The following is a 20,522-nucleotide window of genomic DNA, read 5'->3' as shown; positions in this document are numbered from 1 at the left end:
TTGTCCTCATGTGCAGTTGCAAACCATAGTCTGGCTTTTTTATGTAGGTTTTGGAGCAGTGTCTTCTTCCTTTCTGAGCGGCCTTTCAGGTTATGTCGATATAGGATTCGTTTTACTGTGGATATTAGATACTTTTGTACCGGTTTTCTCCAGCATCTTCACAAGTTCCTTTGCTGTTGTTCTGGGATTGATTTGCACTTTTCCCACCAAGGTATGTTCCTCTCTAGGAGACAACGAGTCTCCTTCCTGAGCAGTATGACAGCTGCGTGGTCCCATGGTGTTTATACTTGCGTACTATTGCTTGTACAGATGAACGTGGTACCTTCAGGCGTTTGTAAATTGCTCCCAATTTGTTTTCCTGAGGTCTTGGCTGAGGTCTTTTCCTATGATGCAAAGCAAAGAGGCACTGAGTTTGAAGGTAGGGCTTGAAATACATCCACAGGTACACCTCCAACTGACTCAAATTATGTCAATTAGCCTATCAGATGATTCTAAAGCCATGACATCATTTTCTGGAATTTTCCAAGCTGTTTAAAGGCAGTCAACTTAGTGTATGTTAACTTCTGACCCACTGGAATTGTGATGCAGTGAATTAATCTGTAAACAATTGTTGGAAGAATTACTTGTGTCATGCACAAAGTAGATGTCCTAACCAACTTGCCAAAACTATAAATATGTTAACAAGAAATTTGTAGTGGTTGACAAACAAGTTTTAATGACTCCAACATAAGTGTATGTAAACTTCCGACTTCAACTGTAGCATCTTATGAACAAATGCTTGATAGGATTACTCATAGAAACAAGTTGTCTGGATTTCATGCACAATGTTTTAATGCTGTACAATGTTGTTTTTCTTCTTCTGTTTGTAAAAAATAAATACAACTTTAATAAAAAAAAATGTTTTTGATTAAACTGAGAAATTAGATTAGAAGGTTGGAGAAATCTAGTTTTATGACACACACAAACTGATAATCAATAGGTATGTAAAGGAGTAGAGTTTTATTAAATGTGTATGTACTAAAATATACAAAACACTGACACCTGCCAATCCAGCGGCAACACAGACAAGAACAGGAAAATACAAATAGATCCACCTTCATTCTCCCAGAATAACGACCAGTAGAGCCTGAACCAGGATCTATCCTCCTGGACACAGGCGTTGAAATGTAGTTAATGGTCGTCAAATCAAAATGTAATTACGGGTGAAACATACTTTGGTAACCTTGGGGGAGACATAAAGCAGTCAAAAACAGTACAGGAATGTTCATTGAGAAACCAACAGTGCACTGCACTGACATTCCAGAATTAGGGCTGTATTCACTGTGATATTCACTCCATGAAAGTAGAAGATGTAGAGAAACACAATAGATGCTCACAATAGGCTATTCTTTCCAAACACTCACCAATGAGTAAAATGTGTTTCTCATCTCTCCGTTTGCTTCACAAATTCAAATGAACAGATAGAACAATGTTGTATACCTTGCACCCATGCATGGTATTGGCATGATGGAGCCCTTGTAATGAAGGCTTGGCCCCTCATGATAAACCCCGTAGTAAGCCCCTTTCTCAGTCCCTCCTATTCAGCTGGCATAGCCTGATACAAGGACCTGGAGTGGCCTTGGTTCAACCAAGTCTCTTTCACATACAGTAGACAGCTACTGTAATACCTTGAAGGTATGGTAGTCCCATCACCAGTCTTGCTTTCAACCCTGAATGGAATGTACGTAGTAAATCCATTTCATCAATGAAGGAGAGTGAGCCACAATGATAAGACTGTCATTATAAAAAACGATTAGTTATTTGGTCATGGGCTGTGAAAAAACAGGAAAATGGAACATCAATAATATCAACGAGTTGGAGTCTTTTGTCCCTCAGATTTTAAATTGACTTGCTTATTTGATAGGTGCTCTACTAACAGCTTTGTATTGCAGCCCTTTTCACAAACTTCATACTACTCACCTACTGTAGGAATTACTGTATCAAGCTCTTACCACAAACGTCAAGTTGAGACGCAGTCAACCATTTCTGTCCTTTGGTAGTTTACTCCAGGGAACCTGATGTAGCAGCGCCAACTTTTCAACTTCAAATTGTTAGGGTGGATGGTAGTATAGTGCAAAAAATGTACCCCCATTAGTCAAATATAACATACATGAGAGTTCCAGTTTCATACCGTCAAAGGACTTTAAAAACAATATTGGTATAAGCACAAAGTTATGTTTGCAAATACCTAAGCATTCCAATCTTTCTGTGGATACAAATCCCTTGTAAAAAGTGCCCTTTAAGCTCACTCTGTAAGCCCTTCACAGGTAGAATAGCATACCATTACTTTCACTCCCTATGTTGAGGAAATTGTATTTCTTAATTGTCATTTGCCTTGCAATAATGATGCATTTCCTTAAAGGAGCAATGAAATTAAGCTTCATCATAGAATGATTCTACAACATAAAAAATAAAAAAAAATGTAATGTTAAAAAGTCCTTCACCCAACGTTTTTGGTTACACTGCCATGTCATAGAGTCAGACGCCTCCACAGTGCCATCTGTCTGTTCCCTGTGGCAGTGTCTAACCATAGAGTCTTAGGTCAGAATGTCTCCCTGTCACACAGCCCCTGCACATGGGTGTCTGATCCTTTCCCAACCATTTTTAAAGGGAATGTTTCCAAAGGTCCATAACCTGCAGAGGTTCCTATGGTTTTCCTCTTGACGACACCTGTATCCTGTAACATGTCCTACAGGCCACTAGGGGTCCTCCTCCATATCGTCCAGGTTGGGTGCCATGATGAAGTGTTTTGGGTGGATCAGGCTGTGCTCGTCTGCATGCTCCTCCCAACGCCCATCATCACTCTCGTGAGTGATGTAACGCTCGCCACGCCGTGTCTCAAACTCCCTGAGGTCCAGCCATGTCTGGTAGTCCTGAGAGAGAGAGGAACAGGAGTTCTCGCAGGGATCCAATACAATGTCTGCCCTTTTCTAAGTCACATTATGAAACGTGTGGAAATGTTTTGTTAGATGTGCCTATGCACTGCTTACAGTATAATTAGGCTAATATTTATTACCTGTAGCCAAGGATGGCTGAGAGACTTGTCCACACTGTACCGCTTCCTCATCTTCACTTGTAGGAGGTTATTAATGAGATCAGTAGCTGTGAGAGGAATAGAGATGTAATGTTAGTCTCCAATTGAGGTAGACATGCAACATCAGTGCTGTCTCTCTACCCACACGTCTGGATCTACCAGCGTGGGTTTCAGACCCTGTGGCTCTTTGACCTGTGTGGTTTACATGATTCACTGACAAATCTCCCGGCAGCCCAATCTAAATATCCCCCACATAGGCCTACACTACTGTATATTAGAAATCATAGTTCAACTTGGTGGTGGTGGTGGGGGGGGGGGCAGGACCGAGTTTGCAAAACCCTTGTCCTACAGCAGGAAATGTGAATTATTATGTGGATTGTAATTAATGGACATTTTTATAGTGGTTGATACATTTTTTTGTAAGGGAAAATCAAGTCAGAAATGTCAAAGTGGAAAATACAAACTCTAGAAGCCTTTTTAAACCTCAAATACACTACTAGTTTTACATTTCATGCATTGCAGGAAAGTTCTCCTGCATCAGGGCGATCAAATTACATCTGTAGTTACATTACACACTTTACAGAGATGTGTGTCGTCACATAGCATTCATGCATTTACATATGATTAAACAGCCTGCCTTCCTTCCTTCCTACCTTCTGCAGAGATCTCCTTCCATGGCTGGGGTGGGTACATGAAGGCAGCGTTCTGGATCTGATCGTTAATGTCCTCGTCCTCGTTGAAGGGGAAGGTGCCACTAAGGCTGACGTAAATGATGACCCCCACTGACCACATGTCCAAGGAGCGGTTGTAGCCCTTACTACGCAGCACCTCTGGGGCCAGGTAGGCTGGGGTACCCACCACCGAACGCCTGAACGACTTCTCACCAATGATACGGGCAAAGCCAAAGTCACACAGTTTAACCTGCCAGGACAAAAACAAACACACACATGAGAATGCTACATTGTCTCCTCCACACATTTTATACACATACAATAAATATTTTACTAGAAAGATTACTGGTTGTTACCTGAGGGAAGGGTTCTGCTGAGGCCAGCAGCACATTCTCAGGCTTCAGGTCACAGTGGACAATATTCTTGAAATGCAGATGTCTCAAAGCCACCAGGATCTGTTACAGAACATAGCCCAAAGCCCATGGGGTTAGCTATATCAAACCACATCATACCACACAATGACCCATTCATACAACCTTATGGACTCACTCATAAAATATAATGTGTAAATAATGGGATTTGCATTAGTATTTTAATAGTTAACTAAGCTATTTCTAGGTTGGTCACTTTCTTAGGTTCCATATGGAGACATGATCTCATCTCTGCTATAGGGTAAGTATAAACTGTAGTTGCTACCGCTGCAAGCATGTTTAGCTGAGGTCCTCTAAACACTCCACACTGCTGCCCGACTCCTGACTTTGACAAAGTCCTGATAAACCACATCAGAGCCATGCCTAATGGACCAGCTCGAGTTTGGCCCCGGGGCCCCTCTCTTCTAATTAGCCCACAGACCAGAGCAGAGCAGCGCACCACTATGCCACCGCAGGCTGTAATCCACTAGGAGGGACACGGCGATGATGCCATCCAGACCAGCGCTCCCCATAAACAATCCCCCCCATATCCACACACCGCAAGAATAAATAGGCCCGGGTTGAGTCTACTACAGATTATATAGAGAAAGGGAGAGGGAGGAAAAGAGGGAGAAAGAAAGTGAGAAAGGACAGAGAGATAGAGGGGGAGTTAGAGATGAGATAAGAGAAAAGTAGAGCAAGCAAGAATGGGAGAAAGAGACAGACCTGTGTGACCAGGAACTTGGTGATGCGTTCTGGGAGCTTGCTCTTCTCACTGGACAGGATCATCTCCAACATGTCTCCATGGAGCTTCTCCATGACAACAAACACCCTCTCTGGCGTCTCGAACATACACTCCAGGTTGACGATGCCAGGATGGTGAAGGTTCTAAACGAGGGAGCAAACCTCATAGTCAACATTCTATCCTGTGCCATATTTCAGTGTCACCGTTGGAAACTCAGCAAGAATGACTACTGTATTAAAAACAAAAAACAGTGTTAAGTGAGAAGTAGGGATTTGTCTAAAGCCAACAAAGCAAGCAAATACACATGAGCACCACAATGCCTTCTTCACCCATGCTCTACCAAGGTTTTCCAGCACACAGCTTTGACCTACTACAGTAGTTACGTTGGTCTATTGTACTTCAAACTATGTGTAGGAAGGTCGCTTAGGATTAAATTAAAACCTTCTCAAAACAGCCTAATTCATACTCTTAGAGGAGGTGCTCCCACAATAATGTGATTTGTACCACATACAATTTAAAGTATTGGATTCTTCACACACCATACTAATCCCAGTCCGCTACCTTTTCAATCGTTTTAAAATGGTATGAAAGCATACTTTGGGCAAGTTGTTATGCTTGTAGTAATGTGATGCCTGCCTGTATTTCCTTAAACCTTTATTTTATCACAACAGTTGTTGTGTTTGAGCACAGTCACTCATATATAGAGGTCTATAGAGCCTGTCTGCATTCCTGATTTCTGTCACCGTTAGCTTACCGGTGTAATATTTACATAAGCTCAGAAACACTTGTTCTGCAAACATGGTTCAGTTTTATCAATTGCCGTGCTGATCAATGAGCAGGTTATTACCTCTGACTATGTACCTTAAAGTTGGATGTATTTGTATTTATTTTTTGCAATAAAGATGGTGACGCTACAATAATACACATTTACAATAGGCCAATTTCTAAATATACATACAGCCCAATGAGATACAGTGCATTCGGAAAGTATTCAGACCCCTTGACTTTTTCCACATTTTGTTACATTACAGCCTTATTCTAAAGTTGATAAAATACTTTTCCTTCACCAATCTACACACTATACCCAATAATAACAAAGCAAAAACTGTTTTTTAAAAAATGTTTGCAAATGTATTAGAAAAAAATGAAATACAGAAACATTTACATAAGTACATTTACATTTAAGTGATTTAGCCGACGCTCTTGTCCAGAGCGACTTACAAATTGGTGCATTCACCTTATGACATCCAGTAGAACAGTCACTTTACAATAGTGCATCTAAATCTTAAAGGGGGGGGTGAGAAGGATTACTTATCCTATCCTAGGTATTCCTTAAAGAGGTGGGGTTTCAGGTGTCTCCGGAAGGTGGTGATTGACTCCGCTGTCCTGGCGTCGTGAGGGAGTTTGTTCCACCATTGGGGGGCCAGAGCAGCGAACAGTTTTGACTGGGCTGAGCGGGAACTGTACTTCCTCAGTGGTAGGGAGGCGAGCAGGCCAGAGGTGGATGAACGCAGTGCCCTTGTTTGGGTGTAGGGCCTGATCAGAGCCTGGAGGTACTGAGGTGCCGTTCCCCTCACAGCTCCGTAGGCAAGCACCATGGTCTTGTAGCGGATGCGAGCTTCAACTGGAAGCCAGTGGAGAGAGCGGAGGAGCGGGGTGACGTGAGAGAACTTGGGAAGGTTGAACACCAGACGGGCTGCGGCGTTCTGGATGAGTTGTAGGGGTTTAATGGCACAGGCAGGGAGCCCAGCCAACAGCGAGTTGCAGTAATCCAGACGGGAGATGACAAGTGCCTGGATTAGGACCTGCGCCGCTTCCTGTGTGAGGCAGGGTCGTACTCTGTATTCAGACCATTTACTCAGTACTGTCCCGTTCTGTGAACTTGTCCCGTTCTTGCTCCTAGACATTTCCATGTCACAATAACAGTACTTATAGTTGACCGGGGCAGCTTTAGCAGGGAAGAAATTAGATTAACTGAATTATTGGAAAGGTAGCATGCTATCACTGAGCTCCACAGTAAGGCCATTCCAATGCCAATGTTTGTCTATGGAGATTGCATGGCTGTGTGCTTGATTTTATACAACTGTCAGCAACAGGTGTGGCTGAAATAGCAGAATCCACTAATTTGAAGGGGTGTCCACATACAGTAACAGTCAAAAGTTAGACACACCAACTCATGACAGTGTTTTTCTTATTTTTTTTATATTTTCCACATTGTAGAATAATAGTGTAGACATCAAAACTATGGAATCATGTAGTAACCAAAAAAAGTGTTAAACAAATCAAAGTATATTTTATATTTGAGGTTCTTCAAAGTAGCCACCCTTTCACTTGATGACAGCTTTGCACACTCTTGGCATTCTCTCAACCACTTTCAAGAGTCACCCGGAATGCATTTCAATTAACTGCCTTGTTAAAAGTCCATTTGTGGAATTTCTTTCCTTAATGCGTTTGAGCCAATCAGTTGTGTGGTGACAAGGTAGGGGTGGTATACAGAAGATAGCCCTATTTGGTAAAAGACCAAAGTCCACATTATGGCAAGAACAGCTCAAATAAGCAAAGAGAAACAACAGTCCATTACTTTAAGACATGAAGGTCAGTCAATATCGAACATTTCAAGTTTCTTCAAATTCAGTCGCAAAAAACGCCAAGCGCCATGATGAAACTGGCTCTCATGAGGACCACCACAGGAAAGGAAGACCCAGAGTTACCTCTGCTGCAGAGGATAAGTTAGAGTTAACTGCACCTCAGATTGCAGCCCAAATAAATGCTTCACGGAGTTCAAGTAACTGACATCTCAACATCTACTGTTCAGAGGAGACTGCGTGAATCAGGCCTTCGTGGTCAAATTGCTGCAAAGAAACCACTTCTAAAGGACACCAATAAGAAGAAGACACTTGCTTGGGCAAAGAAACACAAGCAATGGACATTAGACTGGTGGAAATCTGTCCTTTGAGATTTTTGGTTCGTGAGAAGCAGAGTAGGTGAACGGATGATCTCCACATGTGTGGTTCCCACCGTGAAGCATGGAGGTGGTGGTGTGATGGTGAGGGGATGCTAGTGACACTGTCTGTGATTTATTTAGAACTCAAGACACACTTAACCAGCATGACTACCACAGCATTCTGCAGCGATACGCTATCCCATCTGGTTTGCGCTTAGTGGGACTATCATTTCTTTTTCAACAGGACAATGACCTAAAACACACCTCCAGATTGTGTAAGGGCTATTTGACCAAGGAGAATCATGGAGTGCTGCATCAGATGACCTGGCTTCCACAATCACCCGACCTCAACCCAATTGAGACGGTTTGGGATGAGTTGGACCGCAGAGTGAAGGAAAAGCATCCAACAAGTGCTCACAGCATTTGTGAGAACTCCTTCGAGACTGTTGGAAAAGCATTCCAGGTGAAGCTGGTTGAGAGAATGCCAAGAATTTGCAAAGCTACAAATCAAGGAAAAGCGTGGCTACTTCGGGCCCAAGAGTTCAATCTTGGTTTCATCAGACCAGAGAATCTTGTTTCTCATGGTCTGCGTCTTTAGGTGCCTTTTGGAAAACTCCAAGTGGACTGTCGTGTGCTTCCGTCTGGCCACTCTACCATAAAGGCCTAATTGGTGGAGTGCTGCAGATATGGTTGTCCTTCTGGAAGGTTCTCCCATTTCCACAGAGGAACTCTAGAGCTCACCTCCCTGACCAAGGCCCTTCTTCCCCGATTACTCAGTTTGGTCAGGCGGCCAGCTCTAGGAAGTCTTTGTGGTTCCAAACTTCTTATATTTAAGAATGATGGAAGCTACTGTGTTCTTGGGGACCACCAATGCTGCAAAAATGTGTTGGTACCCTTCCCCAGATCTGTGTCAACACAATCCTGTATCGGATCTCTACGGACAATTCCTTTGACCTCACAGCTTAGTTTTTGCTCTGACATGCACTGTCAACTGTGGGACCTTTTATAGACAGGTGTGAGCCTTTCCAAATCATGTCTACTCAATTGAATTTACCACAGGTGGTCTCCAAAAAAGTTGTATAAACATCTCAAGGATGATCAATGAAAACAGGAGGCACCTTTTGCCTCATAGCAAAATGTATGTATATTTATGTAAATAAGGTATGTGTTTTTTACATTTTTTATAAATTTGCTAAAAAAAATTAAAACCCGTTTTTGATTTGTCATTAAGGGGTATTGTGTGTAGATTTCTGAGGAAACTGTTTTATTTAATCCCTTTTAGAATAAGGCTGTAAAGTAAAACAATTTGGAAAAAGTCCAGTGGTCTGAATACTTTCCGAAGGGACTGTATATAAGGAAATCAGTCAATTGAAATAATTTAATTAGAACCTTATCTATTGATTTCAAATGACTGCCATACTCTCTAAAACAACATTGGAATCAACTTATGAGAGAGAAATTATGAAATGATCTGGTAACAGCTCTGGTGGGCATTCCTGCAGTCAGCATGCCAATTGTATGCTCCCTCAAAACTTGAGCCATCTGTGGCATTGTGCTGTCAATTGGAGGTATACCTGTGGATGTATTTCAAGGCCTACCTTCAAACTCAGTGTGTCTTTGCATGGGAAAATCTGAAGAAATCAGCCAAGGCCTTGTGGACCTCCACAAGTCTGGTTCATCCTTGGGAGCAATTTACAAACGCCTGAAGGTACCACGTTCATCTGTACAAACAATAGTACGCAAGTATAAATACCATGGGACCACGCAGCCGTCAAACCGCTCAGGAAGGAGACGCGCTCTGTCTCCTAGAGATGAACGTACTTTGGTGCAAAAAGTGCAATCCCAGAACAGCAGCAAAGGACCTTGTGAAGATGCTGGAGAAAACAGGTCAAAAGTATCTATATCCACAGTAAAACGAGTCCTATATCGACATAAGCTGAAATGCCTCTCAGCAAGGAAGAAGACACTGCTCCAAAACCGACATAAAAAAGCCAGACTACGGTTTGCAACTGCACATGGGGACAAAGATCGTACTTTTTGGAGAAATGTCCTCTGGTCTGATGAAACAAAAATAGAACTGTTTGGCCATAATGACCATCGTTATGTTTGGAGGAAAAAGAGGGAGGCTTGCAAGCCTTAGAACACTGTCCCAACTGTGAAGCACTGGGGTGGCAGCATCATGTTGTGGGGGTGCTTTGCTACAGGAGGGACTGGTGCACTTCACAAAATAGATGGCATCAAAATTATGTGGATATATTGAAGCAACATCTCAAGACATCAGTCAGGAAGTTAAAACTTGGTCGTAAATGTGTCTTCCAAATGGACAATGACCCCAACCATACTTTCAAAGTTGTGGCAAAATGGCTTAAGGACAACAAAGTCAAGGTATTGGAGTAGCCATCAAAAAGCCCTGACCTCAATCCGATTGAAAATTTGTGAGCAGAACTTAAATAAAAGCTGAAAGAAATCATTCTCTCTAGTATTATTCTGACATTTCACATTCTTAAAATAAAGTGGTGATCCTAACTGACATTGGACAGGGAATTACTTTACTTTACTTGGATTAAATGTCAGGAATTGTGAAAAACTGAGTTTAAATGTATTTGGCTAAGGTGTATGTAAACTTCCAACTTCAACTGTATATATCATTTTAATAGGGCCCAGTTTCCCAAAAGCATCTTAAGGCTAACTTCATCGTTAGAACCTTCGTAGACACATCGTTAAATCACCGAGCTGTTTCCCAAAACCACCATTACTACAGTTGCACTTGAAAACACTTGTTATTTACCGACTGCCTCAGACCACTTATAGAACAGCTAACTGGGTCTTTACATGCTTTGTTGCTCTTCCTCTTCACTTTATAAACAGAAGATCTCCGCTAAACATAGAATCAAGTTGTCTCTCTGTGACTGCCAATAACATATGTGAGAACTCCTTCAAGACTGTTGGAAGAGCATTCCTCATGAAGCTGGTTGAGCGAATGCCAAGAGTGTGCAAAGCTGTCATCAAGGCAAAGGGTGGCTACTTTGAAGAATCCATGTGTTATTTTGTGAAGAATGATTCCATGTGTTATTTCATAGTTTTGATGTCTTCACTATTATTCTACAATGTAGAAAATAGTACAAATAAAAACACCTGAATGAGTAGGTGTGTCAACTTTTGAATGGTACTGTACATCTTTTAAAGTTCCTAAAAATACATATATTCACCGTTCATTTAGAACCTAAAATTACCCTAACTTCAATGTCTGGAAAATACATATTTTAAACGTAAATTTGCTTACTTTGTTAAAAATGTTGGTAACATACGGAAAAGTAACTTGACACTGTTGATCAGTCAGCGCAAATTTTGATTATGGCACGAAGAAGGCATGAAGAAAATTTGATCGATGACAAAGGAGGCAGTGTACTGAATTAATGCATCATAAGGTAAGAGCTTGAGTTTGTTCTGGATGCTCTAACAGCGACGTCTCGGTCTCGTGTGTTGATCTAGCTAATTGTGTTCACTTACTACAATGCACAGCCGATGCGCTACTTGCATGTGCATTGGCCGGGTTTAGATTCAGCAGTTAGAAAGACAATTTGTGTTGTGCGAGGCTTGGTTGGGGAAATGTAGCTTAGCTAGCAGTTGTTTGTGCTGAAACTGACATCTGGCTGCACATAATGCTAGCTAGTCGTTTGACAGTAACATGCCTGAGTATCGTGGCAGTTTCCCAGTTAGCAGCGTTTCCCAATGTTCAAAAAGTTTGATGCTGACAAACTTTACTTAGCTAGCCAGCCAGCCAGCTTTGCTTTATGGAAGAATGTAGCTAGCTATGATATATTATCAACATTGCGTTATGGTCTACGATCTATAAAGCTATGTTACATTCTCGTTGGCGTGTACCTGTAGCTACTGGCTAGCTAACAGGCTATAGCAGCGGGGACGTTTGCTAGCTTACTTATTTGTGGTCTGATTTAGTTTAAATATACCTAGCTAGCTAGCTTCCTTTGCTTGTAGCTTGCTTCTCATCTGACTGGTGTTCGCTAGCTAGCTGCTGCTGTTGCGCAGCAACCGAATTGCTGGTCCCGGTTTTAGAAATCTGAGATTCTGAAAATATATTAGCAGTGTCAGCAATGCTACATAAAGGTAGCACATCGTTGGTTCAATACTGGCGTGTGAGAGCGATAAATTATACATTTAATTCAAACTTTTGCCATACAAACGCATTCAGTCCGAAAGGTGTCAAGTCTAATGTTCTCTTTATGGACGCTGTAATCAGACGCCTAGATATTGAGCTAGGCTTGGGCAAGACATTTTATTTAGCTAACGACTGTGTTAAAAATCCGGTATGTGGTTCTCGGTAGCTTCAATCAATCCCTACTATATTCGGGCTATAATACATCTGACTGTTACAACATGTTCTGTGTTACCTGGAGAATGGCCACTTCATTCCTCAGTTGGCTCTCCTGCTTGGTAGGGAACCTCATTTTGTCAATCACCTTGATGGCAACATCTCTTCCAGTCTTTCTGTGTTTCCCTGCCAACAGAAATAAATAAGTATGTAACAGTGTACATACACTATATATATATATTTTTAAAAGTATTTGGACACCCGTTGTTGACAGGTGTAAAAATAATCAAGCACACAGCCATGTAAAAATCTCCTTGACAAACACGGGCAATAAAATGGCATTACTGAACAGCACAGTGACTTTAAACGTGGCACCATCATAGGACGCCACCTGTTCAACAAGTCAGTTTGTCAAATGTCTGCCCTGCGAGAGCTGCCTCTGTCAATTGTAAGTGCTGTTATTATGAAGTGGAAAGATCTAGGAGCAACAACGGCTCATCAACAAAGTGGTAGGCCACACAAGCTCACAGAACGGGACCGCCGAGTGGTGAAGCACGTAAAAATCGTCTGTCTTCAGTTGCAACACTCATTACTGAGTTCCAAACTGCCTCTGGAAGCAACGTCAGCACAATAACTGTTTGTCAGGAGCTTCATGAAATGGGTTTCCATGGCTGAGCGCAAGCCTAAGATTATCATGTGCAATGCTAAGTGTCAGCTGGAGTGGTGTAAAGCTCACCGCCATTGGACTCTGGAGCAGTGGAAACACGCTCTCTGGAGTGATGAATCACGGTTCACCATCTGGCAGTCCAACGGACGAATCTGGGTTTGGCGGAAGCCAGGAGAACGCTACCTGCCCGAATGCATAGTGCCAACTGTAAAGTTTGATAGAAGAGGGATAATGGTCTAGGGCTGTTTTTCATGATTCGGGTTAGCCCACTTAGTTTCAGTGAAGGGAAATCTTAACGCTACAGCATACAATGACATTGTAGACTTTTCTATGCTTCCAACTTTGTGGCAAATGTTTTTGGAAGTTCCTTTCTTGTTTCAGCATGACAATGCCTCCGTGAACAAATCGAGGTCCATACAGAAATAGTTGGTTGAGATCGGTGTGGAAGAACTTGACTGGCCTGCACAGAGCCCTGACCTCAACCCCATCGAACACCTTTGTGGTGAATTGGAACGCAGACTGTCAGCCAGGCCTAATCGGCCAACATCAGTGCCTGACCTCACCAATGCTCTTGTGGCCGAATGGATGCATGTCCCAAATGCAATGTTCCAACATTTAATGCATAGCCTTCCCAGAAACAGTGGAGGCTGTTATAGCAGCAAAAGGGGACTAACTCCATATTAATGGCCATGATTTTGGAATGAGATGTTTGACGAGCAGGTGTCCACATACTTTTGGTCATGTAGTGTATATATAGTATCATAAAGATAGATATGTTTGGGTTGAGAGAATACAATTAATCAAAACATGGATATCCAGGCACATACCTCCATACACAATCCCAAACTGACCAGATCCTAGAACCTCGTCAGAGAAGATCTGGTACACAGAGCTGATATCCTACAGAGTGGAAAACGCTTTAGTATTACTAAAGTTTATTACATCTATTAGTAAAGGGTAATGCTAGTGCTAATACACAGCTATATGTTTACACTGCTATATCAGATGCCAAATGGGTCACTTTCACTCAATGCAGAAGTATAGCACACACGAATATCACCATTTCCCATAACAAGGGTATCTGTGACTTCCTTAATGTCTTTTTAAATATATATATTTTTTTCATACAGTTTACATGCAATGTTTAATGATCAATGAAGAATGCAGAAGTAAAAGAGGAAAATATATGACTGCACACACGCACATACAGAGAAATTGTGCAAGATTGTCCGTAAAAGTTACCATACTCACCACATTCTCCTTTATCTGGCAGTTCGACACAGATATGCTGACGGACAACTCCTGTTCTGGTGGAGGAAACAAAAGTTTTCACTATAAACAGTACAAATGCAGAAAGTACTCAATGTATCCCGAACTTATCAAAAACAGAGATACATTTCTCACGTTTTCACGTCCTTAAAGCCTATCACAGCTGCTTGGAATACACACAGCAGATACAATAATGACCCTTTCAAATTGATGAGGAAAGATATGTGTTATTGAACGGCATAACTATGTGTTGCATTTCATAGTAAGTGTTATGGGAGCCTCCCTGAGGCCAATATTCAGTCATGGGGTTTCAAAGTCATGTTTTACCACACAGTGGAGCAGCGGTCTAAGGCACTGCATCTCAGTGCTTGAGGCGTCACTACAGACACCCTGGTTTGAATCAAGGCTATATCACAACCGGCTGTGATTGGGAGTACCATAGGGCGATGCACAGCGTCGTCCGGGTTTGGCCGGTGTAGGCCGTCATTGCAAATAAGAATTTGTTCTTAACGGACTTGCCTACATAAAGGTTAAATAAAATGAATGAAAAATAATCTTATGATCAACAATGTGTGTCCTCCTGTACTTGTCATTGAGTAAGAAGCATAGTATAGCACTATTGAGCACAAGGCTGAGTCTCTGCAGCTTGTTATTTCAGGGTGGTTGGATAGCGATGGGTAATAAAATGGTGGGCCTCATCTGTTTGGCATTATCACCCTCACCATCTATCTGATTTACACCACAATTCATGGCCAGCTAAATGACCTCCAGGGGTTATTTAGACCTCATCTCCACTTTAAAACGTTAAAACCTGCCCTGGTGATTGTGTGCACTGAACCACAAGTGTGTTTATTTAATAACCTAAAGGTAAAAAAATACCACTAATCTGATTCGGGCCATCTTCATTATTAGATTACGGTGCATTACTGTATTGGATGTGATGGAAGAGGAAGGTGCATTTTAACACACACATATAATCCCCTGAATCTATGTCAGGTTTCAGGTGTTGCGCCATGTGCCCACAGGTGAGCAACAGGTTGAATGTGCCATCTTGACTCTATAGCCCCTAAGATAATCATAATTATTATAATCAAATTCATTAACATCCATCATCATAGGAGGGAAGAGGTAAACCATGGCTTCTCAATTCAAGGCTCTGTTGTGTCTGTAAGTAGTCATTTCTGGTGATGTTCCCTTGTGGCTCAGTTGGTGGAGAATGGCGCTTGTAATGCCAGGGTTGTGGGTTCAAATCCCACGGGGGATCAGCTACAAAAAAAATGATGTACTCACTACTGTAAATCTCTCTGGATAAGAGTGTCTGCTAAATTACAAAAATGTCAAATGCCATTGTAGTTCTCAAAACAAGACTGACTGCTTACTCACTTCAGAACATCACCTCACCTTACTTGACCGTTAACTCAGGATTCAAGCATTTAATGGGGACTCTTTTGACCCACTGCACACATATAAAAATCAAACCACCAAATGACCACAATATGGGATTAGCAATTTTATGTGCATAAATAGTACTATTTCCATCGCTCACATAACCAAATTTCATACCACCTTTCCAGTGCTCGTGCCATTATCTACAATATGTCAAATATATGCCAATGCTACTTCCAATAGAAATAACTAATGTATACACACATGATCAGTAGCCTAAAGCGATGTCTCCATGTTAACAGTAGAGAATGGTACTGTACTCACTGTGGTCCTTGCTCTGCCCGGTTGCGGTTGCCACACTGGGCTGGGGCGTGGCAGGCATCAGGGCCTGCCGGATGGCCTTCTCCCAGCCCTGGGCCACCTCCATGCCTACGCCTGAAGCTGCCAAAGCGGGGCTGTTGTAGTGGACCCCGTGGTTCTCCCCTACATAGTAGACCATGGTGGAGGTGATGATTTCAAAGCAGTGTGGGTTGCTGCTCTGGGCTAGGCTGCTAAAGTCGCTTGATTGTTCCACCTGCAGGATCTCTGAGAGAGGGATCTCCTGTGGGCCATGAGGGAAGGAGGGAGAGAGACACCAGGGTCATAACAGACACAAACAAAGAGAGCCATGCCATCACCGCTAGTGATTGGGGAGAGAGAGACACAGAAGACAAATAAAACCATTATAGACATAGAAAATACCACAGCCTAGTGAACAGTCAAACTGAGAAAGACAAGTCACTGAATCAATCACAAGCAAGACAGAAAGTCAGATCAGATGTAAGCAGACACCAAATCCTTTGCAGAGTTCAGAGGTAACCTCTGAAAAATGCTCTAATGCTTAGCACGCGTACCAGAAAGAGTAACCCAAAGTTAGACCAAGTCCCTTCCAACAGTGTAGTGTATCCACAGCCCCTGCCTAGTGCACAGCCTCTGTCTGACAGACCCTTACAGAAGTGGCACGAGGGGCAGTTTGAGCACACTTTAAAAGTCCTCTTTCCCTCCAGCCTCACTGTCAAATGCAAATCAAAGAAGAAGAAGGAAGTCCCTAGCCAATAGGAGCGCCTGCAGTGCCTCGCCCCCATTGTCCCACCCCCGTCTCCTCTGGGTCCCCTGAGGGCGGCTCACCACAGAGTATCAGATGAAGTGGTTAGTAGGGCCGGCCCACGTGAACCAGACCTGGGCCCATTGAAGAGAAGAGGCCCCATGATTACAAGGCAGGACACGAGAGCCCCATCTGAGCACGAGCCGTGCTGCCAGCCATTGAGACGCAAGACACAGTGACTACTGTTCCACAGACTGTCAGACAACAAAAACCCAGTGCGGGGGGGTTGGGGAGAGGGATGGGGCGGGGCGGGGGAGCTAGAGACTGAGTGAAGCCCCCGTACCCCCATAAAAGGGTTTTGGAAACCACAAGTACAGGGGTCTCATCTTCAAAAGAGAAGCCTATATGACTTCCAAATGTTGAAAATGGCAGTCATCTGATGCATCGACACACAACCACCACCGCTAATCAGATGAATGGAGGTAGAGAGAGGAGAGGACAGCCACACGACAGGAGAACAAGAGAGGAGAGAGAGACAGTGGGGGAAAACACCCGAGACTCAGAGGCTATGGTAGATAACCTAATGTGACCACTGGCTCAATCTATGGAGCACACACTAGCAACAAATAAAACAGAACGACCCATATGACGAGATTTGAGAGAATGAGAAAGAACACATTGGCGAAAAGCTAGTCTTCAATTAGTCTCCTGAGTGCTATGCTAAGTGGCAAGTTGATAATAAACGACCATATAAAGCTGCCTCTAAACACACCCTGAATGTCTCAATCCCAGCTGTATAAAAGACTGGGGTTTCCTCTCCACTGTTTCACTGCTGGGAAGATGGAGGGTGTGTCCGTCACAGCCGTAACACTCGGAGAGTGGAGCTTTAAAACAGAATAATATTAGACGACAGCCTGGCAATTAGGTGTCTACCTACACATACACACACTTTCTCTCTCTCTCACACACACACACACACACACACACACACACTGAATGTGCTACATCTCACAAAACAAAAGTCGTTAGAAACCATAGCACCATAAACACCCTCCCACTGCGTCACATCTCTCACCACAATCAGGGGAGGCTTCAGAGTAACACACCCACACCGAACGAGGCTGGGACAGGCTCACAGAGGCAAGACTGTACGGAACATGTGGAAGCCTTTACACAGAGGGAACAAGGACTGCCTGGCTGCCTTAGTGCCAAGTGTCTAATTACACAGCTACGCCACTGGTGTCACCATGGAACTGTCACACACTCTCTGAAGCTGGAGTTATAGCATTTGGAAATCAATGTCAAAATGCATTAATCAAATGTATTCAAACTTGACAACAAAAGTTTATGGTGAAGGTTTGGTAAGACATTTGAAAGAGCATATCTGTTATGAGTGATGCAACTTGTTATAATGTATTGTATATACAGTGGGGCAAAAAAGTATTTTGTCAGCCACTAATTGTGCAAGTTCTCCCACTTAAAAAGACGAGGCCTGTAATTTTCATCATAGGTACACTTCAACTATGACAGACAAAATGAGAAGAAAACAAATCCAGAAAATCACATTGCAGGATTTTATATGAATTTATTTGCAAATTATGGTGGAAAATAAGCATTTGGTCAATAACAAAAGTTTATCTCAATACTTTGTTATATACCCTTTGTATGGAAATGACAGAAGTTAAACGTTTTCTGTAAGTTTTCACAAGGTTTCGATACTGGTATTGCTGGTATTTTGGCCCATTCCTCCATGCAGATCTCTTCTAGAGCAGTGATGTTTTGGGGCTGTTGCTGGGCAACACAGACTTTCAACTCCCTCCAAAGATTTTCTATGGGGTTGAGATCTGGAGACTGGCTAGGCCACTCCAGGACCTTGAAATGCTTCTTACGAAGCCACTCCTTCGTTGCACGGGCGGTGTGTTTGGGATCATTGTCATGCTGAAAGACCCAGCCACGTTTCATCTTCAATGCCCTTGCTGATGAAAGGAGGTTTTCACTCAAAATCTCACGATACATGGCCCCATTCATTCTTTCCTTTACACGGATCAGTCATCCTGGTCCCTTTGCAGAAAAACAGCCCCAAAGCATGATGTTTCCACCCCCATGCTTCACAGTAGGTATGGTGTTCTTTGGATGCAACTCAGCATTCTTTGACCTCCAAACATGACGAGTTGAGTTTTTACCAAAAAGTTATATTTTGGTTTCATCTGACCATATGACATTCTCCCAATCTTCTTCTGGATCATCCACATGCTCTCTAGCAAACTTCAGACGGGCCTGGACATGTACTGGCTTAAGCAGGGGGACACGTCTGGCACTGCAGGATTTGAGTCCCTGGCGGCGTAGTGTGTTACTGATGGTAGGCTTTGTTACTTTGTTCCCAGCTCTCTGCAGGTCATTCACTAGGTCCCCCCGTGTCGTTCTGGGATTTTTGCTCACCGTTCTTGTGATCCTTTTGACCCCACAGGGTGAGATCTTGCGTGGAGCCCCAGATCGAGGGAGGTTATCAGTGGTCTTGTATGTCTTCCATTTCCTAATAATTGCTCCCACCGTTGATTTCTTCAAACCAAGCTGCTTACCTATTGCAGATTCAGTCTTCCCAGCCTGGTGTAGGTCTACAATTTTGTTTCTGGTATCCTTTGACAGCTCTTTGGTCTTGGCCATAGTGGAGTTTGTATTGTGACTGTTTGAGGTTGTGGACAGGTGTCTTTTATACTGATAACAAGTTCAAACAGGTGCCATTAATACAGGTAATGAGTGGAGGACAGAGGAGCCTCTTAAAGAAGAAGTTACAGGTCTGTGAGAGCCAGAAATCTTGCTTGTTTGTAGGTGACCAAAAACGTATTTTCCACCATAATTTGCAAATAAATTTATTAAAAATCCTACAATGTGATTTTCTGGATTTTTTTTTCTAATTTTGTCTGTCATAGTTGAAGTGTACCTATGATGAAAATTACAGGCCTCTCTCATCTTTTTAAGTGGGAGAACTTGCACAATTGGTGGCTGACTAAATACTTGTTTGCCCCAGTGTATGTGTTGGACGTCCCTTTCAGGCAGATTTCCCCAGCAAAAACCCATAACATTTTCAGATACAAATACTGCTGATGACAACGTGGCCCTAGAAAAAAACTTTCACTCTGTGACTGTGGAGAAATGTCAGTGTACTGCCTGTGAAACCACAGGAAGCAGGCTGGGGGATTTTCTCTGTGTATTAAAGGCCCACTGTAGTTTACAGTTGCGACACAGCAGCCCCCAGTCTTAGTCACACCATTACATACACCATTACATTGGGCAGGCCCTTTTAACACACTATACACCCAAGACAATAAAACACATTGTTTTATTGTCAGCGTTTGGTTGAAACCATTTGGTTTTAGACAGTGTAAAGATTGAGAATTACTGATCTGTTTACGTTGTTCTGTGACATTAATGTAAATGCAGACTCTGGTGCCCATTTCATTCTGCCATGCCTCTGCCTCTGTCAGGTAATAGATGATATGTGGTGTTGCTCTCTCACCTTGTAGAACTTTGCTCCAGTGTCATTCTGAAACAGGCTGAGGCTCTTGGTGTCCAACCTCCAGTAGTGTCTCTTCCTTAGGTTGTCTCTGCTGGTGTAGTGGACCATCCAGCCCTCCCTCACCATGGTGGAGCTCCTCCTCTTGGTCTGTTTGATGGACTGGACCACCCGCATCAGAGGGATGTTGCTGCTGGTGGATGGGCTGGGGACACACACACAGCACTTTTTATGAAAACATTTGTCACAAAGTGCTTAGCAGAAACCCGGGCCTGAGCGTGAGAAGAGCAAGCAGAAGCAACAATGGCAAGGAAGAAGGTCCATTGCCGCAGACCTGTTTGATAACTACATGGGCTATGTTTACACAACTATTACATAAGCTAAACTCCAAGTTAGCTCAAATATGTCCCAGTAATGTAAGGTGTC

At 42.9% G+C, this 20,522-nt stretch overlaps 1 protein-coding gene across 6 annotated transcripts in view; it reads right to left on the bottom strand.

The window, feature by feature from the left end:
• Positions 1–982: 982 nt before the first annotated feature.
• Positions 983–20,522, bottom strand: part of LOC118362361 (serine/threonine-protein kinase D3-like) — a 74,740-nt gene continuing 55,200 nt past the window's right edge. For all 6 annotated transcript variants that reach the window (XM_035742631.2, XM_035742628.2, XM_035742630.2 and 3 more), the window contains 10 exons: positions 20,100–20,301; positions 15,823–16,099; positions 14,095–14,150; positions 13,671–13,743; positions 12,256–12,362; positions 4,881–5,042; positions 4,101–4,199; positions 3,727–3,994; positions 3,056–3,141; positions 983–2,912 (listed from right to left, as the gene is read on the bottom strand). In XM_035742631.2, the coding sequence (XP_035598524.1) occupies positions 2,739–2,912; positions 3,056–3,141; positions 3,727–3,994; positions 4,101–4,199; positions 4,881–5,042; positions 12,256–12,362; positions 13,671–13,743; positions 14,095–14,150; positions 15,823–16,099; positions 20,100–20,301 (1,504 nt within the window). In that variant the 3' untranslated portion in view covers positions 983–2,738. The remainder of the gene's footprint in view (positions 2,913–3,055; positions 3,142–3,726; positions 3,995–4,100; positions 4,200–4,880; positions 5,043–12,255; positions 12,363–13,670; positions 13,744–14,094; positions 14,151–15,822; positions 16,100–20,099; positions 20,302–20,522) is intronic.

This window comes from Oncorhynchus keta, chromosome 29 (assembly GCF_023373465.1).
Source record: "Oncorhynchus keta strain PuntledgeMale-10-30-2019 chromosome 29, Oket_V2, whole genome shotgun sequence".
In the NCBI taxonomy this organism is placed as follows: domain Eukaryota; kingdom Metazoa; phylum Chordata; class Actinopteri; order Salmoniformes; family Salmonidae; genus Oncorhynchus; species Oncorhynchus keta.
Note: the sequence above shows the minus strand (reverse complement) of the source record. Positions and strands in the feature narration are given on the sequence as shown.